At 38.8% G+C, this 26,312-nt stretch overlaps 1 protein-coding gene across 1 annotated transcript in view; it reads right to left on the reverse strand.

Annotated features, from left to right (window-relative positions):
* Positions 1-7,929: 7,929 nt before the first annotated feature.
* LOC148066132 (uncharacterized) overlaps positions 7,930-26,312 on the reverse strand; it is a 30,441-nt gene continuing 12,058 nt past the window's right edge. The window contains exons 5-8 of the mRNA XM_087807868.1: positions 25,218-25,256; positions 25,100-25,138; positions 20,796-21,066; positions 7,930-9,499 (exon numbers count right to left, since the gene is read on the reverse strand). Of these exons, the coding sequence (XP_087663994.1) occupies positions 9,279-9,499; positions 20,796-21,066; positions 25,100-25,138; positions 25,218-25,256 (570 nt within the window). The 3' untranslated portion in view covers positions 7,930-9,278. The remainder of the gene's footprint in view (positions 9,500-20,795; positions 21,067-25,099; positions 25,139-25,217; positions 25,257-26,312) is intronic.

The following is a 26,312-nucleotide window of genomic DNA, read 5'->3' on the forward strand; positions in this document are numbered from 1 at the left end:
CCTTGCTTATTATATTATTATTAATATCTGGCTTTAATCAACTAATTGAATGTGTTGACGTTGTTACATACTAATGTTTCTTCAATAAACAAAACACATTTCAGACAGTAATAACCAACAGAAATGAATATTTCTTTCTTTCTGTGCGGCCCGAGCTCAACTCCTTCTGTCTTGTTGTTGTTTAGCAAGTTTTTGTGGGAAAAACAAAAATCCTCCTCCTGCGTCGCTCTCACAGCGGTTGTACTACGTTTGAACACTCCTTAGCTCGTCTCCTTCGAAGCACTTAATCTACTTCACAAATGTTCAAACGCTCTCTGATGCAACGAGGGGGAAGAGAGTTTGACTGTGACTCAGGTGCTTAGAGTGCCCCCTAGAGAGGGGGTCGGCCATTACCGAGGCCCCGCCGACGACAACGGGAACACTGTTTATCTCCTCCTCTCCTTCCACACATGCCCCGGGAATGAGTATTGAATCTCTGTCCTGCACATCAGAGCATGGCGAGCCGCCGCCGCCGCCGCATCCACGCATGGCAACACAAGCCCAAGAAGCATCTCCTAGCAACGTCTGTCCTCTGGCCCCGGGAGGAATTCGGAGGTCTACGCTAAAGTCGCATTTCCTGGAGGCCAATCAAGCTCTTTTTTTCTCTCTCTCTCTCTCTCTCTCTTTCGCTCTCTCTCTCTCTCTCTCTCGTCTTCTTCTCCAACTCCCTCATCCTACCTCTCGGTCATCATCACTTCATTCCAGCTGGCTTAGCAGTTCTGGAGCTCTCGCGGGACTGAAATAACCAAAATGTTTGAGAAACCGAGAGTGGGTGAGGAAGGGGGGGGAGGAGGGAGGAAGAGGGGGGGGGGGGGGTCGCTGATTAGAACAGAAGTTACTTTACTTTACAATTATCGTTGTATTATTAGTTCATTTGAAAGTTAAGCCAGAATTAGCCATAAGGCTTGTTCTTGTCTTTAGTTCGTTGGACGTGATGAAAAAAAAGCCATGAAATTACATTTAAAGAAAGAAGAAAAGAAAAAAAAGAGAGAGAGAGAGAAAGAAAAAAATGAGCACACAATATATGTACAATATGATACAAACCTACAACACAATATAATTTTTTGTTTTCACGATACTATGTCCATTTTACTGCATCGTATTCATTTAATCTTCAAATCAAATTTTCACAGTTACTTTTTTATGGTGTATATTTAAGAAGAATAAGAATAAAATAAAATACTTTTTTATGTTTTATATAATATTTATATTCAAATATTGCCAGCTTTTGTTCATTTTTGTGTTGCAATTCAACTTCTGGCCACTAGATGTCATGTCAGTCATCACGTCCTCCGCAGCCAAAGTAACAATCATTTAGTAGGTAATATTTATTATAACTATTATTATTATTATCATCCATATTCAACAGTACTGTATTAATACTTTTGTCAAATCATATTTCATTTTCATCATAGTTTTTTTATGTTTATAGTTTAATGAAGTGCAATTTGGAGATTTTTTTTTATACATTTATTTACAATACTATATTTATATTCAACATTGGTGTACATTTGTAAATACCCAATTAACCTCTTTATGTTTTTGGAGTGTGGGAGGAAACCGGAGTGCCCGGAGTAAACCCACGCAACACAGGAAAACATACAAACTCAACACAAACGCCACCTAACCTTGCAAATATTCACTGAGTTTATTTTTGTGTTGCAATAAAACTTTTGGCCGCTAGATGGCAGCAGTTTTTACTTCTTCCTCAGCTAAACACGATAACAATGGTTATCTGCCAGATCCAAATGATGACTGAGGACGAGAGGATACAGTCGACTCCAGCAGCTTTTAAAGCTGAATGTTTGGACATATTTAGGTTTCAAAACAAATGAAAGCAGTTACGACTTCGTCAAGACTCGACAATACTACGATTAATTGTCGTTCCTAAAGTTTCGTAATACATCGTATCGTTGCCCCCTGTATCGTGATACTTCGTATCGCCAGATTCTCGCCACCACACGAGTCTGATTATTCCTCACTGCGCCACTCGCTTGTTTTCCAGCAGCGCTCCACGGACTTGAATGACCTTTTCGGATTTCACATTAAGTCAGAAAAACCGCACACAAAACTGCGAGTCCCCTTCCTCCCAGCGCCGTCGCCACAAACCGCTGCTCCCACAGTATTCCCAGGTCCCTCCCGGACTTCTACGGAGAGGCAGGAAAGGTTGGCGAGCCGCTTTAGCCCACCTTCCACACATCTGAGAACCTCTGTGAAATCCTAATCCCCAGAGCAGGGTGAAGCACAGGCCCAGCTAGCCTGACCTCTCCGGTTGCCATGGATACAGCGCACTATAAATAAAACAGAGGGGCTTTTTTTTTTTTTTTTTTTTCCAAGCAGTTTGGCAGAGCTGTGTGGCCTCGCTCACTGGTGGGGCTTAGTTTCTCTCTCCCTCATTCTGTCACTCCGTACTCTCCCCTTTCACTTGTTCTCTCCGTCATTAACACCATTCTCTGGTTTCCTTGGACTTTCTTGTCCGACAACGTGGATTAGAGGTTCCTTCATCCTGAGAGCGAGAGGTTTTCATTTCCAAATGACTTGCTTTTCAACTTTTTACGACTTTTATTTATTTATTTATTTTTTAGATTTTCTTTTATAAATTCTTTTTTTTTAATTTTTTTAAATTTCAAATGACTATTTTTTTTTATTTGGTTTTCACCTTTAAATATTTTATATTTCTTTGGATTACATGTTTAAATTACTTTCTTTTTATAGACTTTTAAATTACTTTTTAAAAACATTTTTACAAGGTTTTTACTGTTAAACTAGGTGTTTTTTTTTTTTTTTTACATGGTTTTTACTTTTAAATTATTAAATTTATTTAAAGGTTTTCACTTTTATTACTTTTTTTTTTTTAAAGGTTTTCACTTATAATTCCATTTTTCTTTAAAGGTTTTTATTTTGAAATCACTTTTCTTTAGATTTTCACTTTTGAATTACTTTTTCAAAGGTTTTCACCATTTATGACTTTTACAAGGTTGTTTGTTTTAAATCACTTTAATCAAATATATTTCCTTTTAAATAACTTTTTTTGCCCCAAGTTTTTCATTTTAAAATTACTTTTTAAAAAAGCTTTTCCGTTATGCTGACTTCTTTAAGCTTTGTTTTTAGGTTCACACTTTTTAAGACTTTCTTTTAGATTTTCACTTTTAAATGACTTTATTTCAAGTTCTTTAGACTTTTTTTTAGGGGTTTTAACTTTTAAACGACTTTATTTCAAGTTTGTTATAACTATTTTGTAAGATTTTTGTTTTTAAATTACTTTTTTTAATTTTTTTTTAAGATTTTCACTTTTAAACTACTTTTCTCAAGTTCTTTATAACTATTTTTTCAAGGTTTTTTCTTTGAAATGCCTTTTTTTTTAATTTAATTTTCGTTTTTAATTACTTTTTTCTTTTTAGATTTTCACTTTTAAATGACTTTCTTCTTTCGATCCCTCGCCGGGGTCTCCTGGAGGACTTTGCGAATCAACCATAGGTCCGGGGTCTCCAGTCGTGGTCTCTGTCGTGGAGTCAAGCGGTTCCAGAGTCCGACTGTCAGGCCGAGCGGCAGAGTTTCCGTCAACAGAAGCCAATCTTCTCTTGACTTGCTGGTGCATGAAGGGGCGACCGAGGTGGAGCGTGTTCGCTGGATCACGACGCTGCCGCAGATTTTTGTCTGGCGAGGCAAATCTCAGGAGGCTGGAAAATAATTTGGTCACGGCCGTGGGAGGTTTATACTCGGGTGAGGCAGGGGGGGAGAGAGGGGGGGGGGGATCAGGAGGTGACCGCTTGATGGAGAGGAGGGCGGGGGGGGGGGAGGTTTGACCGTCTCGCTGGTGAAAACACGCTCGACACTTCATTCCTTTCCAGTTGATGTGGAGCCGACTGCAGGACGTTAACCCTTCGAGCTGCTTCCCGTCCAGTGATTCCAGGAAGAACGTTTGAAGCTTCGACGTCATGGCGATGGAGCCAACTTTCAAAAGAAGCCATTTTGGTTTTCTTGAGTCATCCATGGAAGTTAAAGCATCAGTGCCATCGCAATATTGAATGGTCGGATTTTACAGTTGTTTTAAGCATTAAATGATTATTTTTTAAATTATTAAATCAATAATTTGGTAGTCTGTAGGTTGAATTTGTTTTTCAAAATGTCAAATTTGAATACAATAATTGAAAAATATATATTTTTAATTCATAGCCTGTTAAATTCAATATAAAAATGTAAATAGTGTTTCCAGACAATAGCGCCAGTGCTTCCTCGTTTGTCACGTGATCGTCTGCGGGACACGTGATTGGCTGAAAGTTCAATGAAGTGGCTCGGTAATCGTTTGATATTGTCTGGTGTCACTATTATAGCAACATTTATATATATTGAATTTAAAAGGTTACAAAGGTTAAAAAAGATTAAATTTAGAACATTCATTTTTGAATTATAAGAATAAAAATATCAAATTATATGTTTAAAAAAATAATCTTTAAAAAATATTTCAATTGAATAATTATTTCTTAAAAATTAAACCTTTCAATATAGTAATATTTGATGAAATGATTCAAATAAATATTTGTATTTATCAAGTTTTAATTTTATATTATGTCAGTGATCTTAAGCCCCACCCACTGAAAACACGTTTCCTGGAGATTAAATCTTGTTTACCATAACCACTCCCACTGTGCTATGATTGGTTTGTCAAGCAGCGTCATCAATCCAGGAAGTCTTCACTTCCCATACTTGTTGTATAAACAAATGTGGGGCATGATTACATCTGGCTGGCTGGAGGAGTGAAGCCATTATCTTTAAAGTATGTACTTTTTTGAGTATTGTTTTGATTGTTTAAGCGCTTTGTGACCCTGGTCTCGAAAAGCGCTATATAAATAAATATTACTTACTTACTATTATTTGACCACAATGGACTCCGCTCTCGTAACCTCTCGTTCGCTGAGATTTTAGATTAGCTCTGCCGTTAAAGAAAGTTTTATATGTTTGTGTTTATGATTTTAATGTGAGGTGACGAATCATAAACGCTACAGAAGACAAAAAAAAGTTTAAATCAAAGAACATCATGAACTTTTTAAAAAAAATGTCCGCTGCTGCATGTTCCAAATAATCCCACAATCCCTTGCAGCATTGAAGTAAAACGTCAATAAAAAAAAGATAAAAGTGTCCCATTGATTTGATTGAGTGCTGTGATGTCAGAACAATCATATTTATTTATTTCTGACATATCAGAGTCATCACTTCATTCACTTAGAACGTGTTTAAAAGTGTTTAAAAGTTTTGTAAGTTGTCAATCATCTCTAAAAAAAAAACACTTTCACCGCAGATTCTCATAATGCACTGCAACAGGTGAAAATCGGTCAAATTATAATGACCTGATATTTATAGAGATTAAACCAAAATCCGATTCATATCTCATTGTATTGTATTGACGCCATAGATAAAATGAGGATAGTCTGCAGCTCACTGTTGCAGCAGAGAACCAGACAGTGATTGACGGAACGAAGATCGTGTAGTAGTTCGGACGTTTAGAGACGAAGAATGACGACAACAGGTGACGCCGATCGTGACCGATCTTCTCCCAAAGTCTCTGAATATTTCAGACCGACTGACGATTGGACGCGAGGCACTTGGATGGATATGGAAGAAGACATGGTGACGCGCCCGTGGCTCACTCGCGAGTCCAGAACCGTCACGTGTCCCAAGTTCGTTTTTTTCTTCATTCTGGACCATCTGGCTCTTGTGAATAACACCAAAAACATCCCGTAAAAAAAAAAAAAAAAAAAGGTTGCCTAGGAGACGGAGGTCACACGAGAGGATGAGTCATAGAAAATACCTCGGAACCGACCGAGCGTCATCATCATCATCATCATCATCATCATCATCATCGTCGTCGTCGTCGCGGGGATCGGCCGGTCAAGTGACAGCGAGACGGCGCTCTTGGCAAAAACAAGTTCAACTGGATGCAGCCAGAATCTGATCCCTCGGTGGGAATTTTGCTCCGGTGTCAAACACACTCGCACACACACTTGCATTAGTATGTGCATATCAACCAGTGTCTGACCATGTTGTGTGTGTGCGAGTGTGTGAGTCTGTGTGTGAGTGTGTGTAGTTCACGTGGACCTGGAGAGCAGGGAGTTAATGCAGTCCTCCTGCCCCTCAGCCAGATTAATCATGCAGGAGAGACACAGCAGGCCCCCGTTCATTCTGCCTGGGGGTGAAGCTGTGCCCGCCTGCTCTCCGTATCACATGACCCGCCTCACCCACCCCTCGCCCCCCCATCTCCCCCTCCATCTACTGGGGGTGATGTGGAAAGTGCACCGGTGGAGAACGTCAAAGCGTGCAGTACAGGTTTCTTTCTTTTTATTTCATTCACTTCTTCGTTTTCTGTCCCTTCGAGGAAAGAGAAAAAAAAAAAGTCCACTTTTTTTTCCAGAAGACAACAACCTCCTGGTTTCGTCCCCTGTGGAGACGATAGCAGGAGAAGATGGGGATAGAAGAAAAAAAATAATAAAGGGGGGGAGACTGCCGAGGGAGTTACCACAGATATCTGCGGGACATTAAAGGATAGAAAAAGTATGTATTTGAACACGTCAGAGCGTATCTCAGATGTGGTCGAGGGGGCAGCAGCAACAGGTGAAGAGGTGCGCTGTGGTCCCCGACCTCAGGTGCAGGGGCCATGTACATATATTAACATATATATTTGAACATGTTTTATTGATTACTACTGTTATTTTATTCTGAAAATCAAAATTTTCTCTAAAATAACATTAACCTGCGACTCTTGACGCTCGTTAACTACAAAAAATAAACCTGCAAACTAGTGAAAATTAGAATAAAAATCTCTAAACAAGACATTCTTGCTGGTCATTATATTTTTTTTGTACTGTCCGTGAATACAATGCTAATATCTAACTGGTCCACGTTGTAATCAAATTAGTGGGTCCGCCCCGGGGCCTCCTCTTTTTTCAACATTCCTGGAACACCTCACTAAAGCAACCTGGCTTCTTGATAAACTTCTTCATGTGGACGTGTAGTGGTTCTATTCCGAACCTACCAAACAAAAAAGTGATCAATCATGTCTTTTTGGGTTTTGTTTTGCTTATTTTCTGAAATCCTAGACAGAGGCAAAGAACATTTCAGTTACAGGGACCAATGGTGATCTGATGATCTTGAGAAGTACTGGGTTTGATAGGGAATAAAAGAACAATTTATATCACATGCTTACTCTTAAGCTTTAAATATAAAGACACTACCATGATATTCTTGATACACTGATGTAAGTGTAGTAAGAGTAAAAAAAAGCTCAGCAACTTCATCTCTAAACTGAAATCTGAATCATATACGTAGCTGAGTATTCTTGCCGCTCATTGGCTTAGAAAAGTAGCCCCCTTATCATACCATTCTTAAGTTAGCATCCTTAAGATAGCATCTTAAGTTAGCATCTTGAGTTAGCATTCTTAAGTTAGCATCTTGAGTTAGCATTCTTAAGTTAGCATCTTGAGTTAACATTCTTAAGTTAGCATGTTAAGTTAGCATCCTTAAGATAGCATCTTAATTTAGCGTTCTTAAGATAGCATCTTAAGTTAGCATTCTTAAGATAGCATCCACGCTTGATAGCTGCACATTGCTCTATTGTGTTTTTGTTTGATTTTGTGTATGGGGCCAAATCTGCCAAGCCATTTTATGTGGCCCTTAGATTAAAGTTATATATTGAGGAGATGCCAGTGTTTAAAATACTTATTTCAGAGAGGGATTATGGACGTCAAACAAAAGTGTCAAACTTGTATTACGGGGGTGTTTGATGAAGATGGATTCCTGTTAATGTTCGGTAAATTCACATATTGTTCCGTCGGAGACCTTGAATGTCTCTTTTTTTTTTAAAGCCTTGAAATATGAAAAAAAAGAAGAAAAAAGTTCAGGATTAAAACTAGCAAAGTCTTTTTATTTCATGTTTCTTCGATTGCACCACAGACAAAGATACATGTGTCTTCAAGATGTACAAGAATAGTGAAATATCCCCTTATAGAAATGTAAAAAAACAAACAAACATCATGTTTCAACCACAGGTCCATAAACCAGAAATATATAAAATAGTAAGAAATGGCAAAGTGGAATTATTTGGCAAAGAAAAATCCTCAGCGAAGCGTTTGGCACGTGTCATTGGTTCATAATAGCAAGTGGGGTCGAGGGGGGGGTCAGGGGTCGAGGGGGCGTGAGATACACTTTAATACATCAAAAAACAAGCGACACAACAGTGACGACAGCGGGATGATTGACACGACTGTACCTCGTTCTCGTTTCTCCGGAAAGATCAAAACTTTTGGCCGATATTGGCTGGATTAAAAAATAAGGGATCGACACGCTTGGCACGAAAAGTGATATTTACAAAAGATCCTTCAGATGACAACTGATCCCAGACCTGTTTTGTACTTTATATTTTATATATAATAAAAGAGTGGCTGCTGTCTAAACAAATCGCCGCTCCCTCATCGATCGGAGCAACAGGATGTCGCGTCACAAAATATTACTCCACGCATAAATAAACCGTCTTCGACACGGAGAGATCAGCTCAATCTTTCCACCGAGCGGGAAGATATCCATCGTAAAAAAAAACGGAGAGCGGCTGAAAATTGATGCGGGAATTGATTGCACGTTAAAAAAAAAAAAGGAAACTCCCCGGAGTGTGAAAGACCTTCAAAAGGTTTGTGTTGATGGTGAAACTCGCTCCAAGGTTTGACTTTTTGTATCGTCCAGAAGAACCAGTCGAACCGGTGCGTGCGGCGACTTGCTAATAGCAGGTACTTGATTTCGTAGGGAAGGGAGAGTAAAGCCAAACAATTTTGTAGTCACATGACTACAAGTTTAAAAAGTGGTTCTGACATTAGATCAATTCAACTACAACTACTAATAAGGCCACATGTCTCCTTAAGCATCTTATACTCGTTTAAGTTTTCTTTTAAATCTATTTTTTCAGGTGAAAACCTCAACAATCATCATAAAAGTTTTTAGCGAATGTAGTTCAAAGTTTCACCATTAGAGGGCGGACTTTTTGAAACGCCTTTTTTGTAAAGATTAAACGAATGTTTTTTTATTTCCTTCAGAATAAAGTTTAGAAAAGTGTCTTCAATAGAAAAAGAGTGTTGACAGTACTGGTTACATTCAAGCATATCCACTGCTGTGCTTTGGCAGTAGGTGGCGTCGTAACGGCCGGCGTTTTCGTCCGTTAGGGGGTTCGGGGTCGCCGGTGCACCAGTGTGGCTGAATTACCTGACGGTCGGCGAGGTCGTGACCCGCAAGTGGCTCGGCTTGGAGGGAAGAGGGGGCTTGATGCCGCGCGCGGGAGTCTTTGTGGGGGGGTTAGTGCTTTCAGTGCTGAATGTTTTCATGAGCTGCGCCACCCTGCCTCGCCCTGCAGGGGTCGCCGACACCACCGCCGGCGGCCGGTCGTCCTCGGAGGCGGCTCTGCGGAGAGCTGGCGCGACACCTGGTGAGACGGGACGAAAAACACGATTAGGTCAAAAATCGTAAAAAAAAAAAAAGTGTAAAGAAAGTGAATACCAATCACCCTCTGGTGGTGAGTGGAGGGAAAAGTCAAATTCACCTATTTCACTCCATCCTTAAGGCAACTAGATGGCGCTCTATCCTTTATTATATTTGTCCTTAATACTAATTATATTTCCAAACTGAGCGCCATCTAGTGGCCTTTCAAAATGAAGACACTTTCTTCAGCTGTTTCATAAAGCCTCATCAACCCATCGCTAGTTACTAGTTATTATTATATTAAAATAGTTATAACTTATTGACAGTTCGGATTCACAAAATAACTCAAAAACGGATAAACAGATTTTGACTACTTTTTTAGTGAACAACAAACAATCTTTTTTGTACAATATAGAACAGTGGTGGGCCATTTCCTGGGGGCCACATTTTGTACAGTGGCTGTCATGAGGGGCCATTTAGCGAATATAAAGGAGTAAACATGAACATATCAAGCTATTTAATCAAGCTAAATGTAATTAAATTATGATTTTATTTTAGAAAAATCGGATAAAAAAGCACCAACTTTGTATTATATATTAGTTTCTCCTTGATCTCATGTCTGATCTAGATCCAAAGATCTTTTCAATGCTCTCCTCATTGCAAGCAACTCTTCTTCGCTTACTATGCAAGAGTATATAACACACTACTGCCACCTATTGTCAAGTTAAGCTCACTGCAAGCCCTGATATCCGAGCAGCATGTCACCCCGTGTAGCTGGGATGAGCCTCAGAGAAAAAAAAAAAAAGAAAAGAAAAAACATCTGCCGGACCATCTGACCTTCAAGCGTCGTTTTTTTTTTTTTAAAGAAATAAATCCGGATGCAGTTTTTCTTGCGTCACCTGAACGATTTCCCCGCTCGACTCTCTTCCCACTCTCTCCTTTCCTGACCTCTTTTTTCATCCTCCTACTTTTCTCCAAACTCTGGCCGAGCACAGGTCATCCTGAGTGGAAGTGCACCGGGGACACAGCTGGCTGAAGTTGTGTGTGTGTGAGAGTGTGTGTGTGTCTGTGTGTGTGTGTGAGTGTGTGATTGCTGAGGTGCCGTGCTTGGAAGAGGGTGTAATTGAGGGAGGAATGGAAGGGAACAGGAGTAGCGAGGGGCGGGCGAGGGGGGAGGCGAGGGGGGAGGCGAGGGGGCCGCAGGGACGGCAATGGAGAGCAGACAGACGCTGCTCAGACACCAGAAGGCTTGAGGAGCCACATATTTTTAGCGTCATCCCCGGGGGACGGAGATATGTGAGAGCGGGCGAGCGTGCACGGCTGCAGGAACACGTGCACGCTCGCACAACACGCACAAACCAAGGGGGGGGGGGGGTCGAGTTTTCTTCAGCCACGCAACGCGACCCCTCTCTCCGACGGACACGTCTCGCCGAAAACATTTTTTCTTTAAGGACACTATTTTTTGTTTACTCGCTCCGACTACTTCCACCGTCCCTTTTCATCTCGCTCGGCCTTTCCGCCGACCTCTGACCTTCGGTTCCCCGTCTTAATGTCCTCTCGCCGCGCTGCGTGGGTTCGCCGCTGATTGTCTCGTTGTGTTGTGCGGTCACCACGGAAACCCTGGACGGGCTCCAGCAGTGGAGGCCGACACGCACGCGCACACGCGCGCACACACACACACACACACACACACACACACACACACACACACACACACACACACACACACACACACACACACACACACACACACACACACACACACACACACACACACACACACACACACACACACACACACACACACACACACACACACACACACACACACACACACACACACACACACACACACACACACACACACACACACACACACACACACACACACACACACACACACACACACACGGCGGCGCTGGTGAACACAGGCACGAAAACACACCTTTTTTTTTTTTTAAAGCACTCTGTCTGAGAGGCAACGCTTCATTAACAAGAGAGTTTTTTTTAAAAACACACCTTCAAGCTCGTCATCAGGCGTCACACGCCCAGACAAACCTTTTTTTGCATGTGTCACAACGTGTTTATTAGAGTAGACTCTATAATTTCAATATAATTTCTTTAATTTCTTTTTATTAATAGGCCTTTATTGGCTTTCAAATCACTTCTGATTTTTTGAATCACTTAGTTTTTTATTGGTTTACATTTAATTATTTTATTCTATTCCTTTAGCACAAAAAAAAAAATCCCATGTTGCGTTTACAACACTGGCAATAAAGTTTCTTAAAAAAAACAATTCGATTTTTTATTTACAATACTCATTGTGAGTGTCCATTTTTGTGTTGCAATTTAACTTCTGGCCGCTAGATGGCAGGGATCGTCATATTTAGAGACTGGTAATGAAAAATAGTTTCTCCTTGATCTTTGACCTCATGTCTGATCTAGATCCAAATATATTTTCAATGTTTTCCTCATTGCAAGCAACTCTACTTCGCCTACTATGCAAGAGTATATAACACACTACTGCCACCTGTTGTCAAGTTAAGCTCACTGCGAGCACTGATATCCGAGCACCATGTCGCCCCGTGTAGCTGGGATCCCATGTTGCGTTTACAACACTGGCAATAAAGTTTCTTAAAAAAAATTAAACAATTCGATTTTTAATTTACAATACTCATTGTGTTGTCCATTTTTGTGTTGCAATTCAACTTCTGGCCACTAGATGGCAGTAGCCATTATATCCTCAGTGGCCATAGGAACAAGGACATCCTGTGATATCCCGGCGGCGACTGTGGACGAGAGGATACAGTCGACTCCAGCCCCTTTTTTTCCTCTATACTATATAAATATTCAAAAAGCACTGTATCGATTTAAAAAACAATAATAGTTTTAGTAGTCGATTTTTGCTTTTTAAACAATGTTTTTTATAGTTCTATTATGGTTTTGTATTTTAATAAAGTGTGTAAAAAATTAAACATTTATATTTTGAAGTTTACAATTAACACGCAAATATACACAACGTTAGTTCATTTTTGTGTTGCAATTAAACAGCCATAACTCCGCAGCTAAAGGAATAATGAAATTCCCTAAGATCAGGGCTATGACTGAGGACGAGAGGATACAGTCAACTTAAGCTGATGTTTGGACCCATTTTGGCTTCAAAACAATTTAAAGCAGTTACGACCTCGTCAAGAGTCATGTGGTCTGTAAACACCAGAGTCAAGTACTCGACAATACTACAAATACATCCTTGTTACTACAGCAATACATCGTATCAGTACTATAAAGGAAAAATAAGAGGATGGACGATACATCTCCACCTCTCCTCCCCAGATTTGGTGAACGAGAAGGACAAAGAACAGAAGGAGGGACTGGGGGCACCGAAATTAAAGACCAATCTATCTTTTCAAAGACCGCCTGGTCCGTGGCGGCGGCGAAGAAGAAGAAGAAGAAGAAGAATGCGCAGATGGGGGCTGAAATGGGTATCTGGACCAAGGGACAGGGCGGACGAGGAGGTGAGCGAGTTGCATGTTTGCATGTGTGTGTGTGTGTGTGTGTTGTGTGCGTGCATGTGTGTGTGTGTGTGTGTGTCTGGGGCCCCTGTCACTTATCAGCTCTGGCTGAGCGTCGCCCAGGGCTAGAGTCGGGAAGCGGCGCAGGAATGCGTGTCCTTCCCTCTGAAGGTGAAGAGAGAGAAGAGCGAGCGACTGACAGCGAAGGTTTTATAAACATCAACACACACCGAAGCGCCAGGAGACAAACACGCTCTTCGTTTCGACGCCAATACAGGTGGTTGTTTTTTTTGTCGCTGTAATAGAGCGATTACCGACACGCCCGAGCTTCAAGTTGAATTACCTGAAATGACTTAATTAAATACGGAGCTGAAACATATCGGGGGCGAAGGGTAATTATATTTTTCTGAGAGACCATTATATACTGTCCAAGAGGAAGGGATAACAAGAGAAAAATGGCCTTAATATGATGGGAAACATTTTAATTTTAAGTTAGGTTAATAACATGCACTGCATAATGAAAATAAGCTAAAGCTAAGCTAAGTTTTTGTCTGTGCAGTCAAGCTAACACGAGGGGCCAACATATTTTAGTGTAAATTGAGGGTCAAAATGAATGTACATCTCCCTGATAAGATGTACTAGTGTGGTTCTGACATTGTTTGAGGTTTCAATTCTTTTCATTATCTCGATGTTTGTTATCATATCACAAAACAATTCCCTTTAACTGCAGATTTACTTTAACTTTTAACATCAACCATCTTTATTATTCATTAATTCTACTTATATTTTGACGGATTTGGAGTGGAGGAGGTCAATATGATTGAATTGTATTGACATAATATATAAATAACAAAGGACTTTATATCAATTAAATCCAGATGAAGCATTAGTTTATCCACAAACTCAAAATAGCAGAACAACATTTACACCTGAAGTCATTTAATCACCGAATAAGGAACGAAAAAAAAGTGTCTCTTTACGATCATTTCAACCTGTGGCCTTCGTCAGATGATTCCACTGGAGCTTTGACCTCCTTAAACCTATTTCCACGCATGATTCTGTCGCCCCTGAAGTGACATTTCTGCTTTTCTAATGAGTTAAATACTTACAAATTCATATTAAATCCTATTCAAGATTCACTTTATTTCCCTTTGCGGATGCAGGAATTTATTTCGGGCGACCTGAAGCGAGCGGCTGATAGACCATCTTTTGTCACCCTCGCCTGCTTCCTGCCATTGTCAAGGACGGACACTGTCTGTATTGTCGTCGGACGGTTTCCGCGGCTGCGCCAGATGTGCCTTCCACTTCCTCGTGCCAGTCTGCCATTTGTAATCACGACATTCACCTCTGACCTCCAGCCGCCGACGTGCATCATCACACAAGGCCGTTTAGATTCAGCTATAAACTGTGCCTGAATAACGACAGTTTCAGATGAAACTTCAAATCATCTTTCATACTAGAAATACACCAAGTTAAGTTTCTGTGTAATTACAGTGACATGTCATATGTATTTCTACGCATTATTTTTAAAGACATGCAGTACCACATTCCACCACTAGATGCTGCAAACAACCCCTACTTATGATGAGTTTATCTGCTTAAGTGGGTCACCGTGCGGTGAACGAGTGTTTCCCTCAATTCATAATATTCTGCTGCTGTTCATAAACGGCCACATAGAAAGAACTCAAGTTTAGTTTTTAATTTTTGTGGACAACAAGTCCCTCTGGATCAAGGCAGGGTGAGTTATTTAAACCACAAGTCAAGGCAAGAACAATTACGGATGTAATGACTAAAATAAATGTTTAAAAACCATTGTAATATTATTGATTACTTTATATCTAAATAATGTTTACAAATAAAATCGAGTATGGATGAGTTTAAAATGTTATTTTCCAAGTTTGACATCTAAGCCAGGTTCAAAAGTGATCAGGTTAAACAATAAAACATCTTAGTATTTATTATGTATAGTGATCATTTTTGCACCTGGTTTTACAAGTTTTTGAGTGACAACTATCACTTTGACATTATGTTACAGCAATGACAAAAGAGAAGATGGAGCCTTGGCTCTACCCGAAGGTGGCAGATTCTTCCTCTATGGCTTTCGTGCTTAAATATGATTCAAACTATCACTCAAAACTATCAACTCTTTTGCTACAGTTATGTACAGTTTGACAAGTTTTATCATCTGAAGAACTGTTAAAAAATGTGAATTGATGATTAAAATAAGGAAACTATGATGACAAACTTGAATGATTTTTACACATCATGTATTAAGTGTTGGTATTGGCAAGAATCTGACGATACAAATCACGACACAGTAACGATACAATATATTATGATGTATTGCGATACTGTAGTTACAAGGATATAGTTGTAGTATTGTCCAGTACTTGACTCTGGCGTTTACAGACCACATGACTCTTGACGAAGTCGTACGATGAATATAATATGAGGTACAGGGGCAAAACAATATTAAGATACTGTAGATATTTGTAGTACTGCCTGAGTACTTGACTCTGATGATGCATAATTTACAGACCACATGACTCTTGACGAAGTCGTAACTGCTTTAAATTGTTCTTGAAAATAAAATGTGTCCAAACACCAGCTTTAAAAGCTGCTGGAGTCGACTGTATCCTCTTGTCCCCAGTCATTACTAGAATCTCGCAGGATTACATTGTTTCTTCAGCTGCACAGGACGTACCGGCTGCTGCCATCTAGCGGCTGGAAGTTAAATTGCAACAAAAAAAAATTAACAAACCCTGTAAATATTTGCAAGTTAACTGAGATTTAAAAATGCTATTATTTCATTTTAGCACACTTCATTGAACTGCAAACACTTAAAGAACTATGGTTAAAAAAAGAGCAGTGCTGCCAGATACAGTGTTGTGAAAAAAATAATAGAAAATATAGATTTCGGCGATATATCACACTAGCACCCATATTGAGTATAGGACTTGCTGAACTCCTGGCCAAATATTATTTACATCTTCTGCAACTTCCACACATTCTTCAGAACCCGTGTCTTCCTTTAACACTCGTTCACTGACGAAGCGTGAATTTGAGTGAGACTCGTGATAAAAAACCTCTTAAAATGACCGCCCACACTACCTGAAATAAAATCCCTATTAGTCACTCACAACGTCGCCAACTCTTCAGCTCACTCCCTCTCAGTGAATGCATCAGTGGAGCGATTAAATATGATTAAAAGCAATGAACTTGTCAACTGTTTTTGCAATAACGGGCATGTTGCCGTCTGAACACACACAGAGACCAGTGCTGTGTCTCAAATCGCATACTAGCGTACTCAAAGTTAGTATTTTTAGCGCGTAAGTGCGTCTCAATTCTTAGTACGCGAAATTTAGTGCGCCATGCACACTAAATTGGCGTACTAAAACACCCACAAACCTGAGTATGGTTCGATGTACACTATCTACCCTAAACGGCTGCCATCTTAGTGACGTTGTAAACGGAAGTTAGGTCATATATATATATATTCATATACTTACAGTTGCATTTTCAGCAGCAGGAGGATGACACGTCTTTGGTGCTGATACCAGCTTAAATATCTCGCGAATATTTCGATTCTCATATTTTTTATTTATTTATTTTTCCAAACTGCCAGCAGGTGTCAATAGCGTTCCAACAGCTGGTAGCAACCATCGTTAAATAGAAGTAGAGGAAGAAGCTGTCGCGTCATTTCAGGTTAGTGCGTAGCGACAGTGTTTGATTTGAGACAAACTATCTGTGGAGAATTTGCGTACTAGTTAGTATGTACACTATCCTGATGCATACTCACTTCTAGTATACTAAGAGAAGTATGCGATTTGAGACACAGCACAGAACTCACGGTATTTAAAGTAATTCAATCTGATTTTTTAACATTTATTGTGGTTACAAGTCTAATTTATGGTTGATAATGGACATACTGAAGTATTAATATTCATTAAAAAGGACACTTTATACTAAATTATAGAGAATTTGAAGGAGAAAAGCGTCTTCTTTCACCTAGCACGGTTTAAAGTACACCTTTGGACTGGAGACAATTATTATTTAACTAATATTATTTAACATTATTGAGCAAAATAAACTTCTGCTACTTTCCTCTATGCTCACACTTCATCCCGGATGCGTCATTTTTGCGAGAAAAGCTGGTCGCAGACCGGATCAAATAAATGGGTGGAACGAAGTGAGAGGTGTTTTTCACCCACGACGCCGCAGCAGGAGCGAGCAGGTGTGCGCTGGCACACAGGGGCACAAAACACCAGCCATCTAAGCTTCTTCCCCTCAAGGCTGGCCTCTTTTTTTTACTCTGCCACTCCATAAAGATTCCAGCCGGCTGAGGCACGATTTGGCGAGCACATTTGGTTCCAGGAAATAAATCCTTCGTCCTTACTGCAGCAGTGAAAATCTATCCAGCCGGGGCCTCTCTCTGCTCCTCGGCCAGGAAGTCGCTGTTTGGCTCGAGTCAAACGTCTTTTCACTTCGCGTGACGGTCGTTCGACTTTGATGTTAACGACGGGTGAGACGTGTATTACGCAAAAAATGATCACATCTCTGATGGGATCGTGTTTTTCAACACTTAAAATACAATTAAGATGAATGTCGACTAAGCCCGAGCACAGTGGTGTCAAACTCAATCACACAAGGGGCCAAAATCTTCATCATGGTCAATGAGAGGGGCAAACTGACTTTAACGTTTACCATCTGTTGAAGAGTGAATAAAAGAACTAGTGCCAAGTTTTAATTCTTGCTCCACTATCTCTGTGTCTTTAAAAACCGCTGACATCACAAAGCTCGGGTTCTTAGCTTATTTTAAACACAAGCATCTTTATAGGTCGATATATCCACAACAATGGAAACTATTTCCCGAAGGAGACCCTCTCCTGAGGGATCAATAAAGTTCTACCTACCCAACAACATTAATCTGTTTGGATGCTAATTTTACCCGCAGGATTTGACCCCCTGACCTTTAGTTGGACACATGTGCATTAGCATCTAGGTCTCAATCACTACATTACATTTAGTATTTTCTAATATTATTCATTACTACACTACATTTAGTATTGTCTAATAAAACTACATTTTAAGCTTCAAATGAATACACTACATTTATTTTTTCAATTTCTATTTTTAATTACTAGTATACATTTTATAATGTATGACAATTTATAATAAATTAAAAACATTTAATTACTGCAGTGCATTTTGTATTTTCCAATCACTACACTAGCTTTTGTATTTTTCAATCTCTTCACTACATTTTGTATGTTTTAATCACTTCACTACCTTGTGCATTTTTCAATCTCTTCACTACATTTTGTATGTTTTAATCACTTCACTACCTTGTGCATTTTTCAATCCCTACACTACCTTTTGTATTTTTCAATCACTTCGCTACCTTTTGTATTTTTCAATCACTGCACAAAAGTTTGTATTTTTCAATTACTACACTACATTTAATATTTTTCAATCCCTACACTACAATTTGTATTTTTCAATCTCTTCACTACATTTTGTATTTTTCCATTACTCACAAAATTTAGTGTAGTAATGTAAAAGTAATGAGGTATTTTTCAATCCCTATACTACATTTTGTATTTTTCCATTACTCACTACATTCCCCCCCCCAATAACTGCACTAGGTTTTGTATTTTTCAATAACTACACTACTTAAACCGTTTTTTAAATACTACACAACATTTTCATTTTTTATCTCTTGTACATACTCAGGGTCAAGGTGACCCGTAGGCCCAAAAACAAATGTGTTGTTGGTATCCCTTGTGTCTCTGGGTCAAAGTGAAAAACCTCCACCACTGCATATGTATTTCTGGAAGCCAGGGAGGTCGTTCACCTGGACAACGGCCAACAAAACAAGGGATAATATTATTCTTTAATTACTTTGCGACATTAGCTTAAAAAAAAAACATTTCTCCCACGTGAAAGCCCACATAAAGAACACATATACACTGTATATACGACAACGAACGGTATCTTATCCAGAGTGAGACGTTGAAAGACAAAACATGCTTCCAAAATTCCCAAACTGACCTTGACGGGTAGAATCAACTGTCAAGGGAATCCACAGTAATGCTGAGTAACTCCCACGCATCTATAACTTATCTCCCAAAAAACCCTCCCTTCACCAGCTGTGAAAACCAAAAGGATATTTAACCGAAGCGGTAATAAAGTTGTAAGAGAGTTAATAGCAAGTGAATGACAGCGATTTGTGGACACTCCACTACAGGTGTGAGGAAATATAGATAAATCGATATATTTTGATGTTTTTTTCCTACAAAATACTGTACAGATATTCAACAGCAGTGCATCGATTTTTATCAAGAAATTACTTATTTTATTTTATAGAATAGTTCTATAATAGTTATTAAATTATAAAAATGCAAGAGCATGAAAATGACTGAGGACGAGAGGATACAGTGGACTCCAGCAGATTTTAAAGCTCATGTTTGTAGATATTTTGGTTTAAAAAAGCAGTTTTGACTTCTTTGAGTCAAAAGTACTCGACAATACTACACGTATCCTTGTTCCTACATTATCAAGATACATCGTATCGTTGCCTCCTGTATCATTATTATATCACTAGATTCTTCTTGCCGATACACAATGATCACATACTAAAAGCAGTTATGACTTCTTTGAGTCAAAAGTATTCGACAATACTACACGTATCCTTGTTCCTACAGTTTCACGATATATCGTATCGTTGCCTCCTGTATCAATATTGTATCACTAGACTCTTGCCGATACACAATGATCACATACTAAAAGCAGTTACGACTTCTTTGAGTCAAAAGTACTCGACAATACTACACGTATCCTTGTTCCTACAGTATCACGATATATGGTATTGTTGCCTCCTGTATCATTATTGTATCACTAGATTCTTGCCGATACACAATGATCACATACTAAAAGCAGTTACGACTTCTTTGAGTCAAAAGTACTCGACAATACTACACGTATCCTTGTTCTTACAGTATCACGATATATATCGCATCGTTGCCTCCTGTATCAATATTGTATCACTAGATTCTTGCCGATACACAATGATCACATACTAAAAGCAGTTACGACTTCTTTGAGTCAAAAGTACTCGACAATACTACACCTATCCTTGTTCCTACAGTATCACGATATATGGTATCGTTGCCTCCTGTATCATTATTATATCACTAGATTCTTCTTGCCGATACATAATGATCACATACTAAAAGCAGTTACGACTTCTTTGAGTCAAAAGTACTCGACAATACTACACGTATCCTTGTTCCTACAGTTTCACGATATATCGTATCGTTGCCTCCTGTATCAATATTGTATCACTAGATTCTTGCCGATACACAATGATCACATACTAAAAGCAGTTACGACTTCTTTGAGTCAAAAGTACTCGACAATACTACACGTATCCTTGTTCTAAAGGATAACGATATATCGTATCGTTGCCTCCTGTATCATTATTGCATCACTAGACTCTTGCAGATACACAATGATCACATACTCATTGGACAATAAAAAAAACACACAGACAAATGAGTCATCAATTAAACTAGAGGAGATAATCTCATGCATGTTGCTCTGAAACATGTGTTGCCTAAAGCTGAACCCATGATTTACCACATGCTTCCCTTCAATACATAATGAATGCATCACTAAAAAGTCGTCTAAGGTGACTTCAGGGAAATCTGGATTCAAAAGATATTATTTATTATTATTACTGCCTCGCATCAATTTACGAGACGTCTTCAAATGGAAACGCTCACTGACCTTTCTCCTGCGGCTCCGCCGCCCAAGAGTCACCTCTGCCGGCTGACGTCGTCGGCCCGGGGTCCGTCCTGACGCCATCGCCGCCGGGTGATGGAGACGCGGCGGCGGCGGCGGCAGCAGAGGCCAGCAACAGATTTGCGACGGAGGGTCTGGTGTTGACAGGACCTGGCGCCGCGCTCGCGGAAGCCGGTCTCACGTTGACAGGACTGGTCCTCGAGGGAGGCCGCGAGCAGATGGAGGAGGTCTGGGGAGCGGACCTCTCTTCCGCCGACTGAGGAGGAAGAAGGTGGAAGAGCTGTCAGCGTCGACGACGGATTCTCACTCTCGCAACAAACTCTGGGATTTCGGTCATTTTCGATTCAGCAGCTAGACTTATTCACAAGCAGATTACACCAGGGTCGGGAAATTAAATCGCCTCAGGGGCCACATTATAAACTGAGACTTTAGTTAGGGGCCGTCAAGCCAAAGGAGAGAAAATAATAATGTATAAAATAAACATAATTACACCTATAAAATATTTATAAACCTCTCATAACAATAAAGAAAATAGAAAATAACTTAAAATAAAAAATCGGGGGGCAAGAAATATTCATCAAAAGTTCAAAGAAAAAAAAAAGTCTTAAATAAAGAACATAAGCTAGTTGTATTTAGTGTTAATTCAGTGATAAATACAAGATTTGTAAGTCTACATGTAAAAAAGTCCTAAATAAAGAACATAAGCTAGTTGTATTTAGTGTTAATTCAGTGATAAATACAAGATTTGTAAGTCTACATTTAAAAATGTCTTAAATAAAGAACATAAGATAGTTGTATTTAGTGTTAATTCAGTGATAAATACAAGATTCGTAAGTCTACATGTAAAAAAGTCTTAAATAAAGAACATAAGCTAGTTGTATTTAGTGTTAATTCAGTGATAAATACAAGATTTGTAAGTCTACATGTAAAAAAGTCTTAAATAAAGAACATAAGCTTGTTGTATTTAGTGTTAATTCAGTGATAAATACAAGATTTGTAAGTCTACATGTAAAAAAGTCTTAAATAAAGAACATAAGCTAGTTGTATTTAGTGTTAATTCAGTGATAAATACAAGATTTGTAAGTCTATATGTAAAAAAGTCTTAAATAAAGAACATAAGCTAGTTGTATTTAGTGTTAATTCAGTGATAAATACAAGATTTGTAAGTCTACATGTAAAAAAGTTTTAAATAAAGAACATAAACTAGTTGTATTAAGTGTTAATTCAGTTATAAATACAAGATGTGTAAGTCTACATGTAAAAAAGTCTTAAATAAAGAACATAAGCTAGTTGTATTTAGTGTTAATTCAGTTATAAATACAAGATGTGTGAGTCTACATGTAAAAAAGTCTTAAATAAAGAACATAAGCTAGTTGTATTTAGTGTTAATTCAGTGATAAATACAAGATTTGTAAGTCTACATGTAAAAAAGTCTTAAATAAAGAACATAAGCTAGTTGTATTTAGTGTTAATTCAGTGATAAATACAAGATGTGCAAGTCTACATGTAAAAAAGTCTTAAATAAAGAACATAAGCTAGTTGTATTTAGTGTTAATTCAGTGATAAATACAAGATTCGTAAGTCTACATGTAAAAATGTCTTAAATAAAGAACATAAGCTAGTTGTATTTAGTGTTAATTCAGTGATAAATACAAGATTTGTAAGTCTATATGTAAAAAAGTCTTAAATAAAGAACATAAGCTAGTTGTATTTAGTGTTAATTCAGTGATAAATAAAAGATTTGTAAGTCTACATGTAAAAAAAAAGTCTTAAATAAAGAACATAAGCTAGTTGTATTAAGTGTTAATTCAGTGATAAATACAAGATTTGTAAGTCTACATGTAAAAAAGTCCTAAATAAAGAACATAAGCTAGTTGTATTAAGTGTTAATTCAGTGATAAATACAAGATTTGTAAGTCTACATGTAAAAAAGTCCTAAATAAAGAACATAAGCTTGTTGTATTTAGTGTTAATTCAGTGATAAATACAAGATTTGTAAGTCTATATGTAAAAAAGTCTTAAATAAAGAACATAAGCTAGTTGTATTTAGTGTTAATTCAGTGATAAATACAAGATTTGTAAGTCTACATGTAAAAAAGTCTTAAATAAAGAACATAAGCTAGTTGTATTTAGTGTTAATTCAGTGATAAATACAAGATTTGTAAGTCTACATGTTGTAGGAGGATCCCCAGGGTGCACTTTGCTGATGTGTATGAGTTTTTTAGAGCCTCTTTAAATGCTGGTAAAGTGACTTTAAATGTTTAAAATCTGGTCTTTAACATCAGGTTTGATGAAGTAGGTCAATGTCTGATAATTCAAAACCATCTGAAGCTTCTTGGCACGAGTTGTATTCTCCCCTTTTTTTTTTTTCCTGGGGTTTAAGAAGAGAGAGGGAAGACACTCTTCCGTGCTGGAGGAGCGAAAGAAGAAGGAAAAAAAAAACACAAAACAACTGAGAACAGAGAATTTTCTCCTCTCAGCGCCCGAAAAAAACAAAACCTCAGGAGACTTTCCTCCACAATCCCATCCATCTGCGACTGATGCTTTCCCTCTCTCTGGCATTTTAATTCCCTGATCAAGTTCATCAACCATCTGTTCCGGGGGCCGTCCACAAATCCTGCCTCGCCCGACTCTGATTCAGCTTTTCTCGCCGAAGCGAGTGTGTGTGAGTGTGTGTGTGTCACCTACACACACATTTGCATTGGCACGTACGCACACCAGGCAGGAGTGGCGGCGGCGGAACAACTCAAGGCTGGAGCCGTGATTGAACCGGTGGGAGGACAGTTTGGTTCAGCTGTTCCTCAGAGAGAGAGGGAGAGAGGGAGAGAGAGAGAGAGAGAGAGGGAGAGAGAGAGACACAAGGGGGAGAATTCTGGGAGAAATATGATCCACGGAGAGAGGGAGAGAGTGAGAAAGAGAAAGAAAGAGAGAGAGAGAGAGCGAGGGGGACAGCTGGCCCGGGCAACCATTTCCTGCGAGTCACAGAGGACGGGATTGTCAAGACACAAAAGCCTACAGTTGGAGTTGCCGTCACATGACTAGTGACATCTAGTGGGGTGTTTGGAGAATGACATAAAATACCCCCCCCAAAATAAAGTTGTGGGTCCAAATAGCTGCAGCTGCTGAATCATGACAGGCAAGACGCATGCAAACAAGAAGTGCATGCTTCAAAAAAAAAGAAAAAAAAAGGGCAAACATGTTTAGAAATTGATCAACTCATCCAGGGGCCACATTTTTATACAGTGGCTGTCGTGAGGGGCCATTAAGCAAAAAATAAAGCGGCGAAAAGTGTAATCTCAAAGGATTGAACTTGAAATTTATATAATATTGTATTTTTATTGAACTATATTCATATAAAAACAACTTCAACAACATTCACTTTTTGAGGTGAAATAAATACTCACCAATATTTAAAAAAAGCAGATCACAAAAGTAAAATAAAAAGTCATATTTAGAGCCAAGTAATGAATAATTATCTACGCTATTTTTTACCTCGTGAGGGACAAATAAATACAGTCACGGGGCCAGACTTTGCCAAATGTCTGAAGTCATCGGAGGCAAGGAGTTCCCTCTTCCAAGTTTAGTTCCTATGGGAAGTTCCCAGGCTAGCAGAGAGGAAATAGTTTCAACACGCCATGGGTCTTGACTAAGTCAACATCCCCCTCCCCCCAAAAGGATGCCCAGAAAAGGGGGCGACCAGAGGCACCTCTCAATGTAGAGGAGCAGTCAGAGCTATACTGACTATATTGTCACTTAAACCTTTTTTAGGTGTATGTATTTATTATTTGTGTATAGTTATCTGACCTCGACAAAGTGCAGCCCAGGTTGTCACAATAAACATTTAAAAAATCCTGCTTTTTTTTCCCCAGATTATTTTCTTTTAATGAGCATTTTGAATTAATAAAATTTTGTACGAAATCTTCTACATTCAACTGTTTTGCTAACTACACTTCATTTCTTGATACAAAATATATGAAATATGAAAAATAATCTGTGAAATCTTTAAACAAAATCAAGAAAAAACATTTAAATGAATAAAGACAAGCATACATTTTTAAGTTCTTGGATTGATGGCCCCTCGCCACACTCACAGTGGCCCCTGAGGAAATCTAATTGCCTTCATTAAACATTAATGTGTCATTAAGTCCTAATTGTCTCTGTTTTTAAAAGAAGCAAAATTCTTTCCTCGACTGAATCGAAGAAACTTCCCCTTTAAAAGCATTTATTTTTAGTTAATTCAAAGCATTGTTTTTTTTTATGACCAGAAAATATAAAAATCACTTTGGTACCTTCTCAGTCGCTGAAGATGGACGCTCGCTTGCTGACACCTGTGGGTTCAACAAAGACATTACATCACTGTTCACACCGTCGAGGGTTCACTCTACACCCGCAGTTCCCCCAACTTACCAGCAGAGGGACTAAAGATCTCGTCTGCTCAGATTTCCCCTGTAATTAAAAGTGTGTTAGAAACGCCAAAACAAACATGTTTTCTCGTAGATCAGTAGCAGGTAGACTCGCTCGAAGGGGAGAAGTTTGATGTGTAAAAAACCAGACGGGAAGCGGTGACGCGGTATCTGGGTTGCGACTAAGCGTGCAGCTGCAGATTTACCTCGTCGTGGTCAGGCCAGATGAAACCATCCGCGGTTGCTATGACAACACTGGAAATCTCTTTTAAAGATAGCGTGAAGCGTCTTCCCAAACACCGCTGCCACCTCCGGCTCCAAATAAAAAACAACAACAGCTCTCCCACTGACAAAACACCTCCAACGCGGCCGTGATCCAAACTGAATGAGAATCTTGACGGCGACTTTCTTTTAAATAGTTTATTAATGATAATTAAATGGTCGATTTTATAAAGATAATGATTGGATTTATTGATTCTTTAAATTATGATAAATTACAAGTGGAATAAGACGCATGAAAGACGCATGAAAGGCTCATGTTTAGCGTTTCTATGTAAGTAAGTAAGTAATTTTTATTTATATAGCGCTTTTCCAGACCAGGGTCCCAAAGCGCTTAAACAATCAAAACAATATTCAATAAAGTATATACTTTAAAGATCAAGATAAAACTGATAACACAACAGGAGTTCCAGAAAATCAAGGAAAAGCCTGAACAAATAAAAACGTCTTAAGATGTTTCTTAAAGGAGTCAGTAGACTCCATCAAGCGCAAAGAGAGAGGTAAAAAAAAAGGTTTTAAAAGTTTAAAACTCAGGATTAACAGTGACTCGACCAACAAAATGTGTGATGACGTCAAACACACAGATGAGAGTCTTTTCCTCAGATCTAAAAAAAGAATTAAAACCATTGACGCTTCACGGAAACTCGCCATCCGAGCGAGTTTAAATCCACGTGCGACTCAACCAGCACAACAAGAAACGATCAAAGGATTATTTTTATCAAGGTGTGACAAGAGGAGAACGTGACATGTGATGACATTTTTTTTTTTTTAAATAATCTGAGCATTTTGTGCAACAAAGAGATTTGGGAGAATAATTCCC

Source organism: Callionymus lyra, chromosome 14 (genome assembly GCF_982586985.1).
Source record: "Callionymus lyra chromosome 14, fCalLyr1.hap1.1, whole genome shotgun sequence".
NCBI lineage: Eukaryota > Metazoa > Chordata > Actinopteri > Syngnathiformes > Callionymidae > Callionymus > Callionymus lyra.